This window comes from Panthera leo, chromosome B4 (genome assembly GCF_018350215.1).
Source record: "Panthera leo isolate Ple1 chromosome B4, P.leo_Ple1_pat1.1, whole genome shotgun sequence".
NCBI classification, from domain to species: domain Eukaryota; kingdom Metazoa; phylum Chordata; class Mammalia; order Carnivora; family Felidae; genus Panthera; species Panthera leo.
The window spans coordinates 40,778,071-40,794,381 of NC_056685.1; the positions used below are offsets into that span (position 1 = coordinate 40,778,071).

Here is a 16,311-nt window from a genome sequence, read left to right on the forward strand (position 1 = left end):
CTGCCCCAGCCTCCCACACCCACCACTCAGAAGGACCACCCCGTCCAGGAGCAGAGCTTTAATTCCAGAGTTTTAGTGTATTTACAAAAGTCCACAGCTCCAGCTCCAGCTGGCCGCCCCATTGTTCTGTGCCTGCCCCTGCCTTCGGACAGGTCAGCTCACCCTGTGCTTGTCCAGGCAGGGGGCAGAGGCGTGCCCAGTTTCTATTAGTGTAACATAATTGATAAAAAAGATTGCTTATCTACTGTGACCACGGCCCAGGGATCACCCAGAGGCCCCGAAGCTGCGTTGCTGGGTTTTCCAAACCCAAAGTGGGTGATGAGGCATGGCGCCCCTCATCTCTACAACCGCAAGTTGGGGCTCCTGGCACACTCAGCCTCTCTCAGGATCACACGCACACATCTGTCACACACACAAGGCTGACCCTCCGGCAGTGTTCCGAAAACGGAGAAAATTCTGTGTACACTGAGGGAGTAGCACCAAGTAGGTGGCTGCCAGCTCCTGCCTGCCCCTTCGTGTCCCTTGTCCAGAAAGAGGGGATCCGGAGGGCACCTCGCACCGTCCTTCTGGGCCGCCCCGCCTGTAGGCAGCGGTCCTCAGAGCAGGCCCCTCACGGGGCGGGGCGTGGCCTCACCGGAGGAGGCGGGGCGCGGGCGACAAGGAGGCGGGGGCGCACAGCGCCTCCTCGATGTCCTCCAGGCAGCCAAGCAGGTCCATTTCGCGGAGCACGCGGCCCAGCAGCTCCAGCGTGGCTTCGCGTCGTGGCGTGCGTCGCCGCCAGGCCGCCAGCATGCTGTAGTGCGCCTCGCGCAGGCAGCGCCCGTTCTGCAGCTCCAGCCGCTCGATCTCGTGCTCGCTCAGCCCCAGCCGCCGCACGAACTCCTTCCAGCGCGACGGGGGCACGCCGTCCACCACCGCGTACAGCGTCGCCGGGTCAGCGGGATCCGCTGCGAGGAAGCCCGGCCGTTAGCCTCTGGCCGCGGAGGTGGCCCCGCCCGTCCCTTCGCGCGCACGCGCCCTCCAGGAGCTCCACCCACCTGCCCCTGCAAGGAGCTCACCTTCTGGGCGTTGAGTGTGGGTGCTGTCCTCCCACTTCTGAACTGGGGTGGAGATGGGGCTGGAGGCTGGAGCCGCGGAGAGGATGGGGCCAGCCCCCTGGTAGGGTGGAGCCATCTCTCTGGAGACGGATGCAGCCCTCAAATTAGCCCAGTCACTATGAGTGAAGGTGGGGCTGGGAGTGAAGGTGGGGCTGGGGGTGAAGGTGGGGCTGGGGGTGAAGGTGGGGCTGGGGATGGGACTGAAGCCTGGACCTGTGGCCAGGGGCTGAGGCTCTCCCTGAAAGAGAGAAGGCACAGCGTTAGTGGAGGAGAGGACAAACAGCCCGAACCTTCTTTATTTCTGGAGGCGGGTTGGAATTAGGGGTGACCGAGGGTCATTTAGGTATTACAAGATTGTAATGGACAATCAGCGGGAAAGACTGGGGGTAGGTTCCTGGTTTCATCTTACCTCTTTTGTAGGTGTTGATTTCCCACAAACTGAGAAAAAAGAAACCAAGCGTCACAAATTTCACTTCCTCTCTCAGCCCTGGCGCCCATACCGGGGCTGGCCCTGGGGACTTGTGGTGACATGCTTCAGGGCCAAAGTGGCCCCAGGGACAAGAGACCTACTGATGCATTGTGACCTCTCACCAAGCCATCAGGGCCACCTCCTGCCAATGGGGTCCTCAGCAGCAAGCTAAGGGGACACTCCTCATTTCCCTCCATGCTGATCCCTCTCACCCACTCAACCCCCTCCCACATCCCCCAGCAGCAAGCTTTCCCCTCCCAAGGGCCCCACTCACCAATGGAGAAGAGCTTGGACTTCCGCCGTTGGTAGCGGCACATTAAACCAATGGAGAAGGATAAAACGCAAATGCCGAAGAAGATCACGAGAGGCAGCAGCACTGTGGTGCCTGGAGGCGAGGCAGATTGTGGTGAGAGGAGAAGGGAAGCAGGAAGGGCAGGGCTGGCTGGGTAGGTGGAGGGGCGAGGATTAGGAGAGGGCAGGTGAGCATGGGAAGCGGGTTATTTCTCCTCACCTGGGTCCTGAGGGTCCTTAACAGTTTCCACGATGGGTACGCACAACTTCGTACACTCTGTGTTTTTCTTACAGCTGAAAGAAGAGATCGCACAGGTACGTAGGGGCCCTCCCACAAGAGGAAGACAGGGGAAAAAGGAAAAAGAAGAAAACTCCACACTGTTGGAAATTTCTTTGCTTTCCAAACATTTTAGCTATCTCTTGAAATAATGGAAATTAAACCTCTCCTGACTCAGAGGAATGAAACGCAAGCCAATCACAAAATCATTTCCTTTTAGAATTGGAAGTCATCTCAAAGAGGCTGTGTAGAAAGAACTAATTCAAAGCAGTAAGGGGCAGGGTGTGAATTCCAGTCCATTCGTTGGCTGGCACTGTGACTCCAAGCAAGTCATTTAACCTGTAAGCCTCAGTTTGCTCATCAGTAAAGTAAGACTCTTACCCACCTGTCAGAATTAAGAAGTGAGATCATTATGCCTGGCATATAGGAAGCACTCCATAAATGGTGGCTGTCACTGAACTGTTGTGAGAATCCCATGGCAAAGAGAGGTTGGAGAGCTTTTTCTTGAGATGACATTGCTAGTGACAATCCCTGACTTTGTGGAAAGAGGGGTCAAACATGCATGTGAAAATTTTAAAAAGACTTATTTTGGGGGGCAGCCAGAGAACACTCTAGAACAAGAACATCTTTCCCCCGCTGGAAGCTGTCACTGGGCAGCAGGAGTAATGAGAACTCCATGGGGGGCTAGAAGGAACTTGGGAAGGTCAATGCTCCGCAGGAAGAGGCGACCTCACAAACTCACAGTGAGAACCACATGGAATGAATGTAAAAGCTCTTTGAAGGAGAAAAGACACTTAGTAGAAAAAGAAAACAAATAGTTTGGTGTTACTTTATAGCTGTACAGCTTTGCCAAGTGGATGTCATTATCCTTACTTTAAAGGTAAGAAAACTAAGGTTCAGAGATGTTAAGTAACTTGCCCAAGGTCACACATAAGTGGCTAGGCTGAGATTTGAACTTGTAGAGCCCTCAGAGTTCCTTCTTTGCAAGCAAGTATGCAAGAACAGACCCTGTGGAGCCAAAAGACGTGAGGAGGCCTGAACAGAGACTGGGGAAGAAATACCATACTGCCTCAAAGATGCCATCACTAAAAAGCACCATCGTTTACATACTACAAACACACACAGAGCTGCCAGTTAAACCATGATACATCATCAATTGTAAGATGCAGTCTGATTTCAGAGACATGAAAATGTGCATCCTAGAATCCATGAACTATATGTAGTAGACCCTGTCACCCCAAAATCCAAATGTCGAAGTTCAAAGAACTGCAAGTCCGTGGAGTATGAGCCTCTATTCCCAAAGACTTCTTCAGATTTTAGGAACAATTCTGGCGGGGGGTCGGGAGGGCAGGAAGAAGGACTGTCTGGTGTTTTGACACCAAGAGTCAACCAGTCAGTAAGAACCAGAGCATCCTGGGCTGTTTCTCTTGCCCTGCTGGTGGCTCTCACCTGCAGTCACCCCATTCGCCGCCCCACCCCAAGCTCCCTCACCCGATCCAGTGCCCAGCAGCCAGGGAGATACTCACTTAACACAAGAGACGCATTCATTCCCTCTTAGAAAGAACCCCGCGTGGCAGGTGCATACAGTATTCTGTGTCTCCTTGCCTGTGGGGAGAGATACAATCCAGCTAGAGGAGGGGCACCCTGCACCAAGGACCACAGGGAAAGCTAGGAGGGGCAGGGGGCAGATGGCCAGAATGGTCCCACAGACTTCGGGAATGGGAAGGAGAGGAAGTGTGGGGTCAGGGGGCTGGGGTACAGAAAGGCAGAGGCCTTTCTCCTGAGACAGGGCCCACCCTGGGGCGGGGAGTGGGGCCGGGCTATGGAGAGCTGTGCTCACAGGAGATCTGCACCGTGCCGTTGAGGCAGAGGCTGCAGTTTAGGCACTGGAAATGGGTTTCACTCCAGTAATACCGGTACTGGTTCTTCCTGCAGCCACACACGGTGTCCCGGTACACTGTGCAAGGAGATATCTCCACCTGGTACATTTCTGGAGGGGGAAGGAGACAGGGTGTGAGCACAACCCCCCCCCCCACACCGTGTGTGTCTTTCTCTGTACACACGCCCACACCCCTGCACTCAATTATGCATGCACATTCCTGTGTTTGCCCTCACACACAGACAGGCGAGCCCACTGCTCTAACACATCCGCCTGACGTTCCATTTAGAGCCCTCGCCACCTCCTGAGACTCACCTTTTCGGCATTTGGAGCAGCTAAGGCACTGTCTGAGGTAGTTCTCTGAAGCAGTAAATGTGCCGTTTTCACATTCTCTGCAGTCCGTGTCCAGCCCTGGGCCGGCACAGTCATTGTACAGGTAGGTCCCTGTGATGGGGGATCAGTTAGGTTGCAGTGGGAACTCAAGGAAGGAGCCCTATGCTAGAGAGAATAGCCAGGGCCACCCCTCTGAAGTCTGTAAGAGAGGAAAGAAGGGAGAAAATCCCAGCCCAGAAGAGGCAGCAAAGTTAGGAGCCTGGAGGTCAGAGATCCCCAAGTTCTAGAATATCTGGAAAAAAAGCAAAGGAAGAAGCAGGACCCTGTAACTGAGGTGATTCACTGTTCCCACTTTCTCCTACCTTTGTGGCACTTCGTACAGCAAATGGAATTATCTTGAGGGTGAATATATTTTCCTTGGGGACACGGAATAGCTCTCTTCTCCCGGTCCCTGAGGTGAGGGACCAGTCCAGTAACCCTTAATGGGTATATTTCCACCAACAGAGCCAGAAGCACCTGGGGAAGAATCAGACAGAGGAGATCCTATCAGGAGAGGGAGGGTGGGAACCCTAGAGGTAGCAAGTTCAAGCCTTCCCAGCTCAAGTCCTTTCTCAGTGGAACATTGCCCCCGGGCCATTCCTGCTCACACTGGATATCCTTCCTCTAAGCTTAGATAGCTGGCCCCATGTGATCTAGTGCTTAATTCTTCTCTAGTTGTTCTGTGTACTAATTTTTTTGTCCCTCCGAGTTAAGACTAGCAGACCCCAGGCCTGGACTGTATTTTATCCTTATTTCCCCATAGCAGTTAACAGTGCTGGACACAGGGCGGGTGTTTAAGGAATGTTTTTTTTTTTTTTGATTGGGAACTGGTTACCTCAATTGGGGCCCTTACTTCCAACAAGGAGCCTTAAGGATATTAAAGTGGTGTTCCTCCTTCTGGGTGCTATGTTCACAGTGTGTTCACTTTGTAAACATCCACAGAGGTGAGCAGTTAGGATCTGTGCACTTTCCTGGATTGCGTAATTCCAGTAGAAAGGGTATGTTTATAAAATCAGATTGGAGGGGGCACCTGGGTGGCTCAGTTGGTTAAAAGCGTCCAACTAGACTCTTGGTTTCAGCTCATGATCTCACGGTTCATGCCCCATATCTGCTTTGCACTGACAGCAATGGAGCCCGCTTAGCTGGGATTCTCTCTTCCTCTCTCTCTGCCCCTCCCCTATTTGCGCTCTCTCTCTCTCTCTTTCAAAATAAACAAATAAATAAATAAACAAATAAATAAATAAAACTTTAAAAATAAATAAAATCAGATTGGAGTGGAAGTAAGTGATGTTTCTGTGGGCACCATTTGTAGGGAGTGGGCAAAAGGAAGAGTTTCTTCATAAATCTGTATCAAAACCTCACTCAGGATTCTGCCCTCAGACCTCATGCTGCATCCCCTTCCACCACTAAATCTGCACAAATGACCCAGGTTGGCCAGGGCAAACGGGGAGGGCAGTGAAAGGGAAAGCTTCAGGGTGGGAATGAGGTAGGAGATTGACAAAGTTTAGGTCCAGGCAGGATTGGAAAAAGGCATGTAGGTTACATACAACATGTATGTATCCAGAGGCTGGTGATCGGGCTCAGGTGACCATCAAGTCAGGAGCTGAGGATGGGCCGGAGTCCTGATGCCCTTTGCACACAAGGGCATTCTGAGAGGCACCTTTTACAGCCTCAGGGCAAGCCCTCAGCAGCTGAATCACTTGCCCAGTTCTGGCTTCAGAGCCAGGGACAGCAAAGCCAGGAGTCAGTGTTGAGCTCCAGCCTAGACTTTTTTCCTTGATCTCTTAATCAGCCTCTTTCTGGCTTTCCCTGGGTCTTGATTTTCTTTTTTTTTCCTCTGCTATAAGAGCTGCTTTATGTAAAGATAAGAGGATGTCCTCAAAGTGTGTTAAAATTGGAGAAAAACAGACTAATCTGATCACAGAAACCCCAGTCCGAGACAGGACAGCACAGCAGCCCACAGACCGGTAGGCAGGCAGGCAGGTCGTGCTTGCCCTGAGTCACCCTCTGGGAGACACTGCAGCCTGGAAGCTGGAGCCTCAGCCACAATCAGAAGCCACACTGAGAAATAGAGCAGCGGCCAAGGCACGGCTGCGCTCCCCTACTCAGAGAGCAGTCCCCTCCCTGAGCCACTGGACCATGCCGTCTCCCCTGAACAAGACTGGGGCGTCCAGGGCCACAGGAATAATTCAGGGTGGTTATGGGAAGAACTTCCCAATCCTGAAATTGTGGTTCCTTTCCCCGAAGAGCTCTCAGGACCCAAGGTTACTGGCACTTGAAATTCCATGCAGGGCCCCCTCCTGCAGGAGCAAAGCCAACCGGCAGAGACAAAGTCAGGAAGAAAAACTGGGGGCTCCAGTTCTGCCCCCCCCACCCCCCACAGCATTGGTGGGGAGCCTTTCAGGGACCACAGGCCTGTGAGGAGTAAACTTCCAAGGAAGGACGGAGGGAGGGAGGGAGAGAGGCTTTCTCAAGCCTAGCATCCCCCTGCGTCTCCAGCACTTTGGGGGTTAAGTCAGATCCGGGAAAGAGAAATCTTTTCCCAGCAACTCCGCCCAGTGACTCAGGCCAGGGAGGGAGGGCATCTAGGGGAAGGGAGATAGAACCAGCAGCTTCCCCAGCTCCTCAAGGGTCATGAGTCAGCACGAAGGCTGAAGGGACCAGCCAGCAATGAGAACCCCATCTGAGCCCTTTGTCCTGTGGGCCAGGCTCTCCTTCCAACCCCCACTCGGAGCACACTTCCTCCCCCCGCCACCCTCCCCTTCAAAAGAGTCGGCAACAGACCCCTGTCCCACTTGGCCCGCATATTTCGGGAAATGGCCCCCTCTCCCAATCCATCCCAAAGGGAAGTCTCCTCAACCCCTGGCTTCCTCCCAGCGGGTCACTACCCACCCCCACTGAGGGGCCACTCAGCTCTTTCTCCGCCCCTCAGCATCCTTCCTTTAGACCAGGCCCCACCCGGGCTCCTCCTCCCCATCCAACCAGTCCCCAACCGACCAGCCCTTTCCCTGGATTCTCCCAGGAGGCCCCTGACACCCCCCAGTTCCAAAAGGAAGTAAACTAAGGCTGCCCTCCCACCCGGGGTTCACTGCATTCCCACAGCCTGACTGATTCTGGCCAGTTGGATTGGGTTTGGGGACCTCCCTGGGGTCCCCAAACAATCCTTAGGAAATAAGGCCAGTTCTGAGTCTCCACAGCCCCTCCCTGCAAGTCTACTGGCAGCACAGGAAAAACTCCAGAGCCCTGAACGCCCACTTCCAGGAGTAAGGAGGCAGGCAAGAAGGGATGTAAGACAGCCAGCCAGCACTACTTCCCAGGTCTTTCATAGTCCCCAGCAGTGCCCCAGCCAGTCTGCTCTTGACCCCTCCTAGCCAGGGCCTCAGGCCCCCACCAGTCGGCACCAGCTGGCTCTGGGGAGCGTGTCCTTCTTAGCAGCTGCACCTTGCAGCTGAATTAGGAGGTGAGCTCTGAGAGCAAAGACCCTAGCCAGCCTGCACCTGTCGCCTGGAGCAGGGGAAGGACAGGAAGCTGGGAGGTGCCTGGGGAGAGACAGTTGAGGGGGTGGCCCAGCACCCCTCCAACTCCCCCACAACTTCCGCTTGGGGAGACTTTAAAGTGAGACTTCCTGTACCAGGGCTGCAGAAGGGGCGGAGAGGATGAGAGCAGAGCGACCCTGTGGTCTAACCCTGACCCGGCACCTCATGACCTAGCTGTGCCCTTCCCCTGCATTAATTTGTTCACAAAATTAAAATGTGTTTGTTCTTTTAATGTCAATCTTCGGGGAGCTTATGACAGCTTCTCCTCCAAGAGCTCGGTTGAGATCCCACCTCCCTCTGCTGAAGCCCTCCATTAATGCCACTTCCTCCTCTTGAGCTCATTAGATGCCCAGCCCCCTGTGAAGTCCAATAACAGGAATTAACTATATCTACTTTGGGATCTTATTATACTATAATTATCCTGAGCGTGTAGATATGATCTCCCCGAAAGGACCATAAACTCTTATGAGATGAGCGATCAGAAAGAGTGTGTGTGGTCAGAGATAGTGTCTTATGGTCCTGGGTATCTTCTCAGCCCCCAAAACCAAAGGAGCAGAATAATCATTGATTGGCCAATCTAACGGCTCATCTGTCTTCCACTCCAGTCAAAGCCAGTGATTCCCAGAGAGGGAAATAGAAGAGTCAGGGCTCCCATGAAGGAACATACTCATCGCCAGGGGAGAGTGGTCAAACTATGCCCACCCCTTCCCACACACATGCACACACACGCACACTCCCTTTTGAGTATCACTGGTGAATGATCCGAAGGCAGATAAGAGTTTGAGAAGCCCTGCTCTAGTCTGTTAGGTACGCACTTCATTTAGCTGTTCCCGGACCCTCAACATGCCCCAAACCCAGTTCATCAACCTCTTGGTCTAGACAAATGTCACACCACCAACTTCTCAGCACCCACAGTGTGAGAGCTTTGCCACCCTTCTCTCCTCAAGGTCCCCCGTCCCCATCCTGCGGCCATCCAGCCTGTCAGTTCATCTCGCCAGTCCGTCTTCCGTGATCTCTCAGTCCTGTCCATAACCATGGGTTGCCTCACGCTCGCATTACTGCAACTGTCTTCCAGCTGATGGCCCAGCCACCAGCCTCTTTCCTGCTCCAATCCATCCTACGCACTTTATCTGTGTTCATGCTTCAACTTGCACCCACATGTGTGGGAATCTTCTTCTCCAGAACCTGACCTTGAACATCAGTTCCACACAAGTCACTCCTTCCCTGTGTGAGTACTTGCAGAGGTACCTCACTGCTATTCTGAACACACTCCCAGCTGCCATGGGTCTTTCAGAGAACTGCTTCTGAATGAATGAATGAATGAATGAATGAATGAATTCCTCGAATTCCTCTACTTGGGACTACATTCAAAGTCTCTCTTCATCCCCGCCCCCACTCCCTCCAATTTTCTCATTCTCACATCTTCTTGTTCCTCAACATGGTCCTTCCATCTCCAGTCAAGGTGTTCAGCTTCCTGCCACCACCATCCCCAACACAATATCCCACCTCTCCATTCCCCTACTCTCCCTCAAACCAGTCTCCCTTCTTTCTAGCCACGCTGCCAGTCAGTGACTTTGAATCTCAACTCCAAATCCACTTTTCTATGAGGCTTTCCCTTCCTCATTCCATCTTACCAATGCCTGTTCCTCGAGTCATTCCATAGAGTTAGGGAGCATCACATGGGCACCAGGTCCCATATAGCTGCTAGGGACCTAGTGAATTCACGCCACTCATGCTATCAAGCTCTCAGCCAGGTCAGAGACAATCCATTCATTGTAGGCTCTGCAGTCTATGCAGGAGGGGTTCCTGGGGCAGAGACACCAGACATGAGGCCAGCTAAGCAAGAAAAAGCAGCTGGATGATGCTCATTCCCTTCCCTGGTCCTGCCTCCCATCCGTGTCCCAGGGCACCACATCAAAACGCTTTTGTGGATATTCTCCCCAGACTGTTCTGAGCTCATTTTTTTGCTGTAAGCCATCTTGGCTCCCAGACTGCAAGCTCTTTGAGAACAGCAAAATCCTAGGAGCTTTGCCACACTCTCTCCTGTATTCTTCTCCACTACCTCCCACACACACACCCACACGTATACTCTGGTGCATTGGGTATTGCCCAGTGACTGGTGAGCAGTTGAAAACAGCTCAGGCCTTTCATTCCTTCTCTTTCCCCTCTAGCTCCAAGCTGAATTTGGGTCCCTTCACAGCCAACCTCCCACCTGCCATCTTCCGCCCCTGCCACCAGGCACTTCCCTTTATCTCTTCAGGCCTCCTCTGTCTTCCAAGCACAGGAGCCACCGAGTAATCCCTGCTATACTAACAAAACAAATCTAACGCTTACTGAGTGCTTTCTATTTGCTAGACCTTATTCTTCTACTAGAATGTAGACTCCATGGGGGCAGAGATTTCGTTCACTGCTGTCACCCCAGCACTTAAAATAATGTCTAGCACAGACCCAGCACTTAATACTTTGAAGATCTAACACGCAGTAGACCCTTGAACAATGCAGAGATTAGGAGCATCGGCACCCCCCCACTTAATCACAGATCCATGTATAACTTTTGACTCCCCCCAAAACTTAATAGCCTACTGTTTACTGGAAGCCTTACCGATAACATCAACAATTGATGAACACATACTTTGTGTGTTACGTGTATTATATGCTGCGTCCTTACAAGAAAGTAAGCTAGAGAAAAGGAAATGTTAGTAAGAAAATTAGAAAAAGAAAATATGTTTACAGTACTGTATTTAATGGGAAAGAAATCCACATATAAGTGGACGTGCACAGTTCAAACCCATGTTTGTTCAAGGGTCAACTGTGTGTCAATCTATTTAATCTTCAAAACACCATTAGAAAGTAGTGATCGTTATATCCATTTTAGAGATAAAGAAACTAAGACATGAAAGGTTACATAGCCTGCTCAAGTTCGGGCAGCTAGTCTGTGAGGGAGCCAGGATTTGAATCCAAGTGATGTACCCCCAAAGAGAGAAGAGAAGACAAGGCAGTCGGATGGGGGCTGAGGGAGCCTGGGAGAAGGACAGGCTTGAGAGAAGTCAAGAGACAGGCTGGGGAGACAGGAGGTGAGACAGTCAGAAAAACAGTAAGAACTCAGGTTGAGAGAGAGGTGCTGCACGGGGAATCACGGTCTGGAGATGTGGACTCCCAGCAGAAAAGAGAGGGAGAGGGAGGCACCAGAGAGAAAAAGGTTCAGAAAGGAGACTTCTAGGGAAACTGACAGAAAAGGAAGAAATGATTAGGAGAGACAGGACAAGACCCAGAGGAGAGGACAGTGGGGAAGATGGGGGCCAGAGATAGGCAGGGACCCAGGAGAAACTGGCCAACCACAGGCCAGGAAAATCCGCCCTACTAGGTGGGGGGCTCCCGGTATCGCACAGGCTGACTCCAGGACGTGCAGGGAGATGGAGCATACATTGAAACAAGGCTGAGGCACAAGAAAGGGACATTTTCCAGTGACGAAAACAACTTTCTACTAACTTCCCCAAACTGATCTGTGGAAGAAGAAACGAAGAGATTGTTGTTTGGGTCTGTGGGGAGGGGGCTGAAGGCTGGCCACAGGGTCGGGGACCAGGTGGAGGCGCTGGCAGCTGTCTAGAGTCAGTCCAACGGAGGGCACCAGCCTAGAAGCTGAGCCAGAAGCAGAGAGTGGGGAATGCCAGCAGGTGGGCGTCCTGGCCCTGGGGGGCTCTCCACTGCCCTGTCCCTATCCGGTTCCCACTCCACTCCCAAATACCCCCTCTCCACACGGGCACACACACACAGCATCCCAAACTTACCCACCAGCCCATCTCCATTCCCGGACTCAGTTTCCCCCTTCACTAGCATCCAACTCCTACACCCTGCCAAGGTTTGTTCAGCCAGGGCCCACGGGCAGCCTCACCTCTCCCACCCCACACACACCGGCTGGCCAGCTGACCCGAGGACAGAACTCTGAATCATCTGGACTCCGAGAGGACGAAACGTCCTTCTTCCACTCCTTTCCTTACCCTTCCGAAATGCGCCCCGCCTCCTGGGATCACCTGCCCCCACATTCCCGGCCACCCCAAAGCCCAGCAAATTTCCTTGGCTGTCCTCGGGTTCCCTTTCACCCTCGGCCTTGCCTCCGACTCAGAGCAGACCTCAGAATGGGAAACCCGAACTCTGGCCGAGTTTGAAGCTGGGCCACGCCGGCCGAAGGTCGGGGCCCGGGGCGAGGGCCCACTCCGGCGGGGCGGCGCCCTTCCCCCCCCCCTCCCCGCCCCCAGCCCACTAGGCCCTCGTCCCGGGTCTTACCAGTGGCTGCAGCAGGCCAGGCACGGTGGGGAGGCCCATGTCCGGCCAGTTGTGGCTTCTCACTCCCCCATCAGGGCTCAGGCAGTGGCGGCGGCGGCGGCGGCGACCGGAGTCCGGGATGCGCGGGGTCGGGAGGTCCCAAGAAGAGCCCGCGCCCCGGGGAGGGAAGCTGAGCGGGATAGGGTTGGGGTGAAGGTCACCGCCTGATCCCAGGGACCTCACACCCCGAAGGCCAGAGCCGGAGCCCGAGTCCAGAGAACTGGGAGAAAACTAAAGCAGAAAGGAGAGTGGAGGTAGAAGGGAAGGGAGAGTGGCAGATGGGGTGTTGCAACTTCGGGACAGGAAGAGCCTGGGGGAGGAGACAGGAGGAGGCGGGAGGAGGGGGCGAAGGTCTTTAACCCTTCGTAGCTCAGTCAGAGGCGCCAGAGTCCCGGATCCAGCAGCCTGGTGCCCGCAACCCACCAATCGGACCCCTCCCCCCCCCCCCCCCCCCCCCCCCCCCCGCCACGGCGCGATAAGCCCCTCCCTCCTCACCCAGTCACCCGGCCTTCCCCACGTGAACAGCACTGGAACGATTCAGGGCTTTGGAGTCAAATTCACTGGGTTTCAGTTCAGAATCCTCTGCCTTTGAGCTGGGTGGTCTGGGACAAATAACCAACACTCTGTGGGTCTGTTTTCCAGTTTGTGAAATGGAGAGAGAGCACCTAGCTCATGGGGTTACTGTAAGGAATGACTGAGACAGGACAGGTAAGCATCTGATCCATGACAGGTACTCGGTGTTCCTTAAGAACTCTTCCCTTAGCCCCAGAGTTCTCCACCGACACCCCAAATCTCTTGCTTTCTTGGGAATTTACCCCTCCGACCCAAACTCAAACTTGGAGTAAACCCAAACCCTAGTTTTCTGCCCTCACTGGGGCCCTGATACCCACCCACCCCACCCACCCCCACCCCCAATCTGGTGCTCATTCACTCTCTGCGGGGCTGGGACCCCCCAGGCGCTGATGTGGCTCTGCCGCAAAAAAAAAAAAAAAAAACAAAAAAACAAAAAAAACGCAAAATCTCCACCAAGCCTCCTTTATTGACAGTAACAATGCCTAGCCCACCTACATGGGAAAAATGCTGTCATGAGGCTTGATGAGATTCGTGAAAATCACAGATACCTGGATCAGGTATTACCAGTATATTCTCAGTGCCCCCTTTCCCAAATACTCTGATACATCAATCCAAATTGACCTTAGACATAATCTGCTGCAGCACCTTGTTTTATAGATTAATCGTGTGATTCTTTTTTTTATTTAAAATTTTTTTATGTTTAATTTTGAGAGAGAGACAGAGAGCTAGTGGGGGAGAGGCAGAGAGAGAGGGAGACACAGAATCCGAAGCAGACTCCAGGCTCCGAGCTGTCAGCACAGAGCCCGACACAGGGCTCAAACTCACAAACGGTGAGATCATGACCTGAGGCGAAGTCTCAGAGAAAACCGAGGCCTGGGGACACACAAGGCATGTTCTCTGCACCGCCAGCTGAAACCCCCGAGCCCCAACTTCAGTCCAAGGGCCCATTTTGCTATGATAGACACACTGCCACTTTTCTATCCGTCCCCTTGAGTCAGACACCACACTCTGACTCTGGGTATTTCATGCCACCCCCATTTGTGCAGGGTCTCTCCCAGATGAATCCCACAACAAGGCTACAACGTTCACCCAAATATCCTATAGGCACAATGACCTTCACTATACACCATCCAGGCCCAAGGTCCTCCATCTACTGAGGTTGCTAGAAACGCAGGGAGACTGGAGGGTGAGGTCCTAGGTCTTTGTGACTTGGAATCAGAGCTCCTGGTTCCCTCTCCCCTTGATCTTCCAGCTGACCCCACACCTTAGACTCCACACTCCCTGGCTCTCCCTGGCCTCCCCTCTTTGATCCCAAGAGTAGGGCATCTGTAGATGACAGTGGAGCTCAGATGCCTCCCACCTCTCTCCGGCTGACTTCACTCCACCCCATCCTCCAGCTTCTGAAGAAAAAAGTGCTTACCATATATGAAGCATTCAGTAAGTGGTAGCAATGTTAAGAGTTGCACAATTCGTCGCGCCTGAGTGGCTCAGTCCGTCAAACACTGATTTCAGCTCAGGTCATGATTTCACGGTTTGTGAGTTCGAGCCCCATGTTGGGCTCTGTGCTGACAGCTCAGAGCCTGGAGCCTGCTTCACATTCTGTGTCTCCCTCTCTCTCTGCCTCTCCCCTGCTAGCTCTCTGTCTCTCCCTCAAAAATAAACACAAAAATTTTTTAATAAAAAAAAAGAGTTGCACAATTAATAGTATTCACAATTAATAACTTTAATGTCCTAATTTTTAGTGTTACAAGGAATTTTTAATAGTGTCAATTGTCAAAGCCATTATATGTAGCCTGGTGCAAAAAGAGAGTTTCTTTAATTGTTTAGGATAAATGTGTATTTACTTTAAATTTTGAAAAATATATTAATTTGTTCAATAAATTCTGGTTTGGGGAACCTGGGTGGCTCAGTCGGTGCAGCAACTGACTTCGGCTCAGGTCATGATCTCATGGCTTGTGAGTTAGAGCCCCGATGGCTCTGTGTTGGCCTCTGTGCTGACAGCTCAGAGCCTGAAGCCTGCTTCAGATTCTGTGTCTTCCTCTCTCTCTCTGCCCCTCCCCTGCTCGCTCTCTGTCTTTCTCTGTCTCTCAAAAATAAATAAATGTTGAAACAAATGGTGAGGGATGGATGCTTGTAAGAATATGAAGGGCTGGGGTGCCTGGCTGGCTCGGTAGGAAGAGGATGCAAATCTTGATCTCCAGGTCAGGAGTTCAAGTCCTACCTTGGGTATAGAGATTACTACAAAAATAAATAAAAACTTAAAAAAAAAAAAGGATTATGAAAGGCTAACTAATCTCATGGAGGAGGTGAGAATGTAGCCATAATTCTTCCAGGGCAAAAAAGAAACAATGGAGGGAGAGAATGGAGAGATGGGGAAATAGCAGAGGGGCGACTAGGGGATGATGGAATTGGCCGTTATGGCTTGTAGAGCAATGGGTGAAGACAGAAGAGCAGAGACCCCTCCCCATCACATGTTGCACACACCCCCACAGCAGCACAGAGTGATTGCAAAGGCACTGGATTCCAAGTCAAGGTGACGTGGGTTCTAGCCCCAGCCCTGCCATCCGACTCCATGTGTGGCACGGAGACATGGTGGGTCATAGCAGGAGACCTGGCTCCAAGCTGGGTCTGTAAGAATCATGAACTTGGGCAAGTCACTTCACCTGCTAACCTGCCCTAGACGGAAAAGGAGGCAACCTAAAGCCTTTCTTCTCTGACACCAATTCTAACTCCTAAACCACGGGATCCACAGGTACGTACAGATAGGGCATGGAGATAAGGAAACTCCAGCATGGTTAGTAGGGGTGGGTGGTGGGGGTAGAGGAACTGATTGCCATCATCCATAAATGAAGTCTGCCAGAGGAGAGGGGCTGGGCCTTTGGAGGGGCAAGGCCCAGGCTGGGCTGCGGCAGAAAGCAGACAAGAGGGCTCAGACGAGGACACCATTGGACACCAATGGTGGTTGTGACACCACCATTTCCCCCCATCAGTTTGAGTCCAGGAAAGGGAAGTCAGAAGTCCTCACGTCAGTTCCTGGTCACAACCTTTCTTACCTCTCCACTTCCTTCACCATCTCCCCCTCTTTCCCCAAGGTTCCCATGGCCCCCAGGACAGGGAGATTGTAACTGAGAGGGGTAAGACCAAGGCAGCAAGGGAAGTGTCCCCAAAGATAATGAGGAATAGTAACTTCCGGATGCCAGGTCTGATGCTAGAGAAAGGAACCAGGGTTCCCAAAACTGGGGTTCAACTCACACACCCCTCAGTTTATCCTTTATTAAAAGCAGCGTGGCGGGGGGGATTGCTGCTGCTGCTGCTGCTGCTGCTCTCTCTGCAATGATGAGAGAATACAGCATAGCAGGCTTTGAAGTTCCAGAAGAAACTGGCCTGAGTCTCATCCTCCCACACCACCCCCACTACCGGACAGTTGATGGGGAGGTAGGCAGGTGAGGGCTTTATCTTACAGCTGCATGGAAGGTGGCACTCAGTTATCACAG

The 16,311-nt window shown here is 52.6% G+C and overlaps 1 protein-coding gene and 1 long non-coding RNA gene across 3 annotated transcripts; one reads left to right on the forward strand and one right to left on the reverse strand.

The window, feature by feature from the left end:
• Positions 1-43: 43 nt before the first annotated feature.
• TNFRSF1A (TNF receptor superfamily member 1A) lies at positions 44-12,551 on the reverse strand. Of its 2 annotated transcripts, XM_042945598.1 has the most exons (11): positions 12,206-12,551; positions 4,709-4,862; positions 4,329-4,457; positions 3,975-4,124; positions 3,661-3,739; positions 2,520-2,669; positions 2,078-2,151; positions 1,841-1,951; positions 1,507-1,535; positions 1,059-1,335; positions 44-947 (listed from the first exon to the last, which is right to left on the reverse strand). In XM_042945598.1, the coding sequence occupies exons 1-11, from the start codon at positions 12,242-12,244 to the stop codon at positions 631-633; spliced, it is 1,509 nt and encodes a 502-aa protein (XP_042801532.1). In that variant the 5' UTR covers positions 12,245-12,551; the 3' UTR covers positions 44-630. The 2 variants fall into 2 exon arrangements, with proteins under 2 accessions (XP_042801532.1, XP_042801533.1); XM_042945599.1 differs by lacking the exon at positions 2,520-2,669 and having other exon boundaries at positions 12,206-12,549.
• LOC122224143 lies at positions 1,053-3,540 on the forward strand. Its single transcript, XR_006204665.1, has 3 exons — positions 1,053-1,225; positions 1,518-1,972; positions 2,152-3,540. It is a non-coding gene; the product is annotated as an uncharacterized LOC122224143 (long non-coding RNA).
• Positions 12,552-16,311: the final 3,760 nt, after the last annotated feature.

What these genes read in the sequence shown, in the direction of transcription:
- TNFRSF1A (XM_042945598.1), bottom strand. Translation starts at nt 12,244, where the DNA reads ATGGGCCTCCCCACCGTGCCTGGCCTGCTGCAGCCACTG. An exon ending in CTGGCCTGCTGCAGCCACTG is followed by an intron (nt 4,863 to 12,205) that starts GTAAGACCCGGG and finishes ATTCTTCCCCAG; the next exon opens with GTGCTTCTGGCTCTGTTGGT. An exon ending in GTCCAAGCTCTTCTCCATTG is followed by an intron (nt 1,536 to 1,840) that starts GTGAGTGGGGCC and finishes CTTTTTTCTCAG; the next exon opens with TTTGTGGGAAATCAACACCT.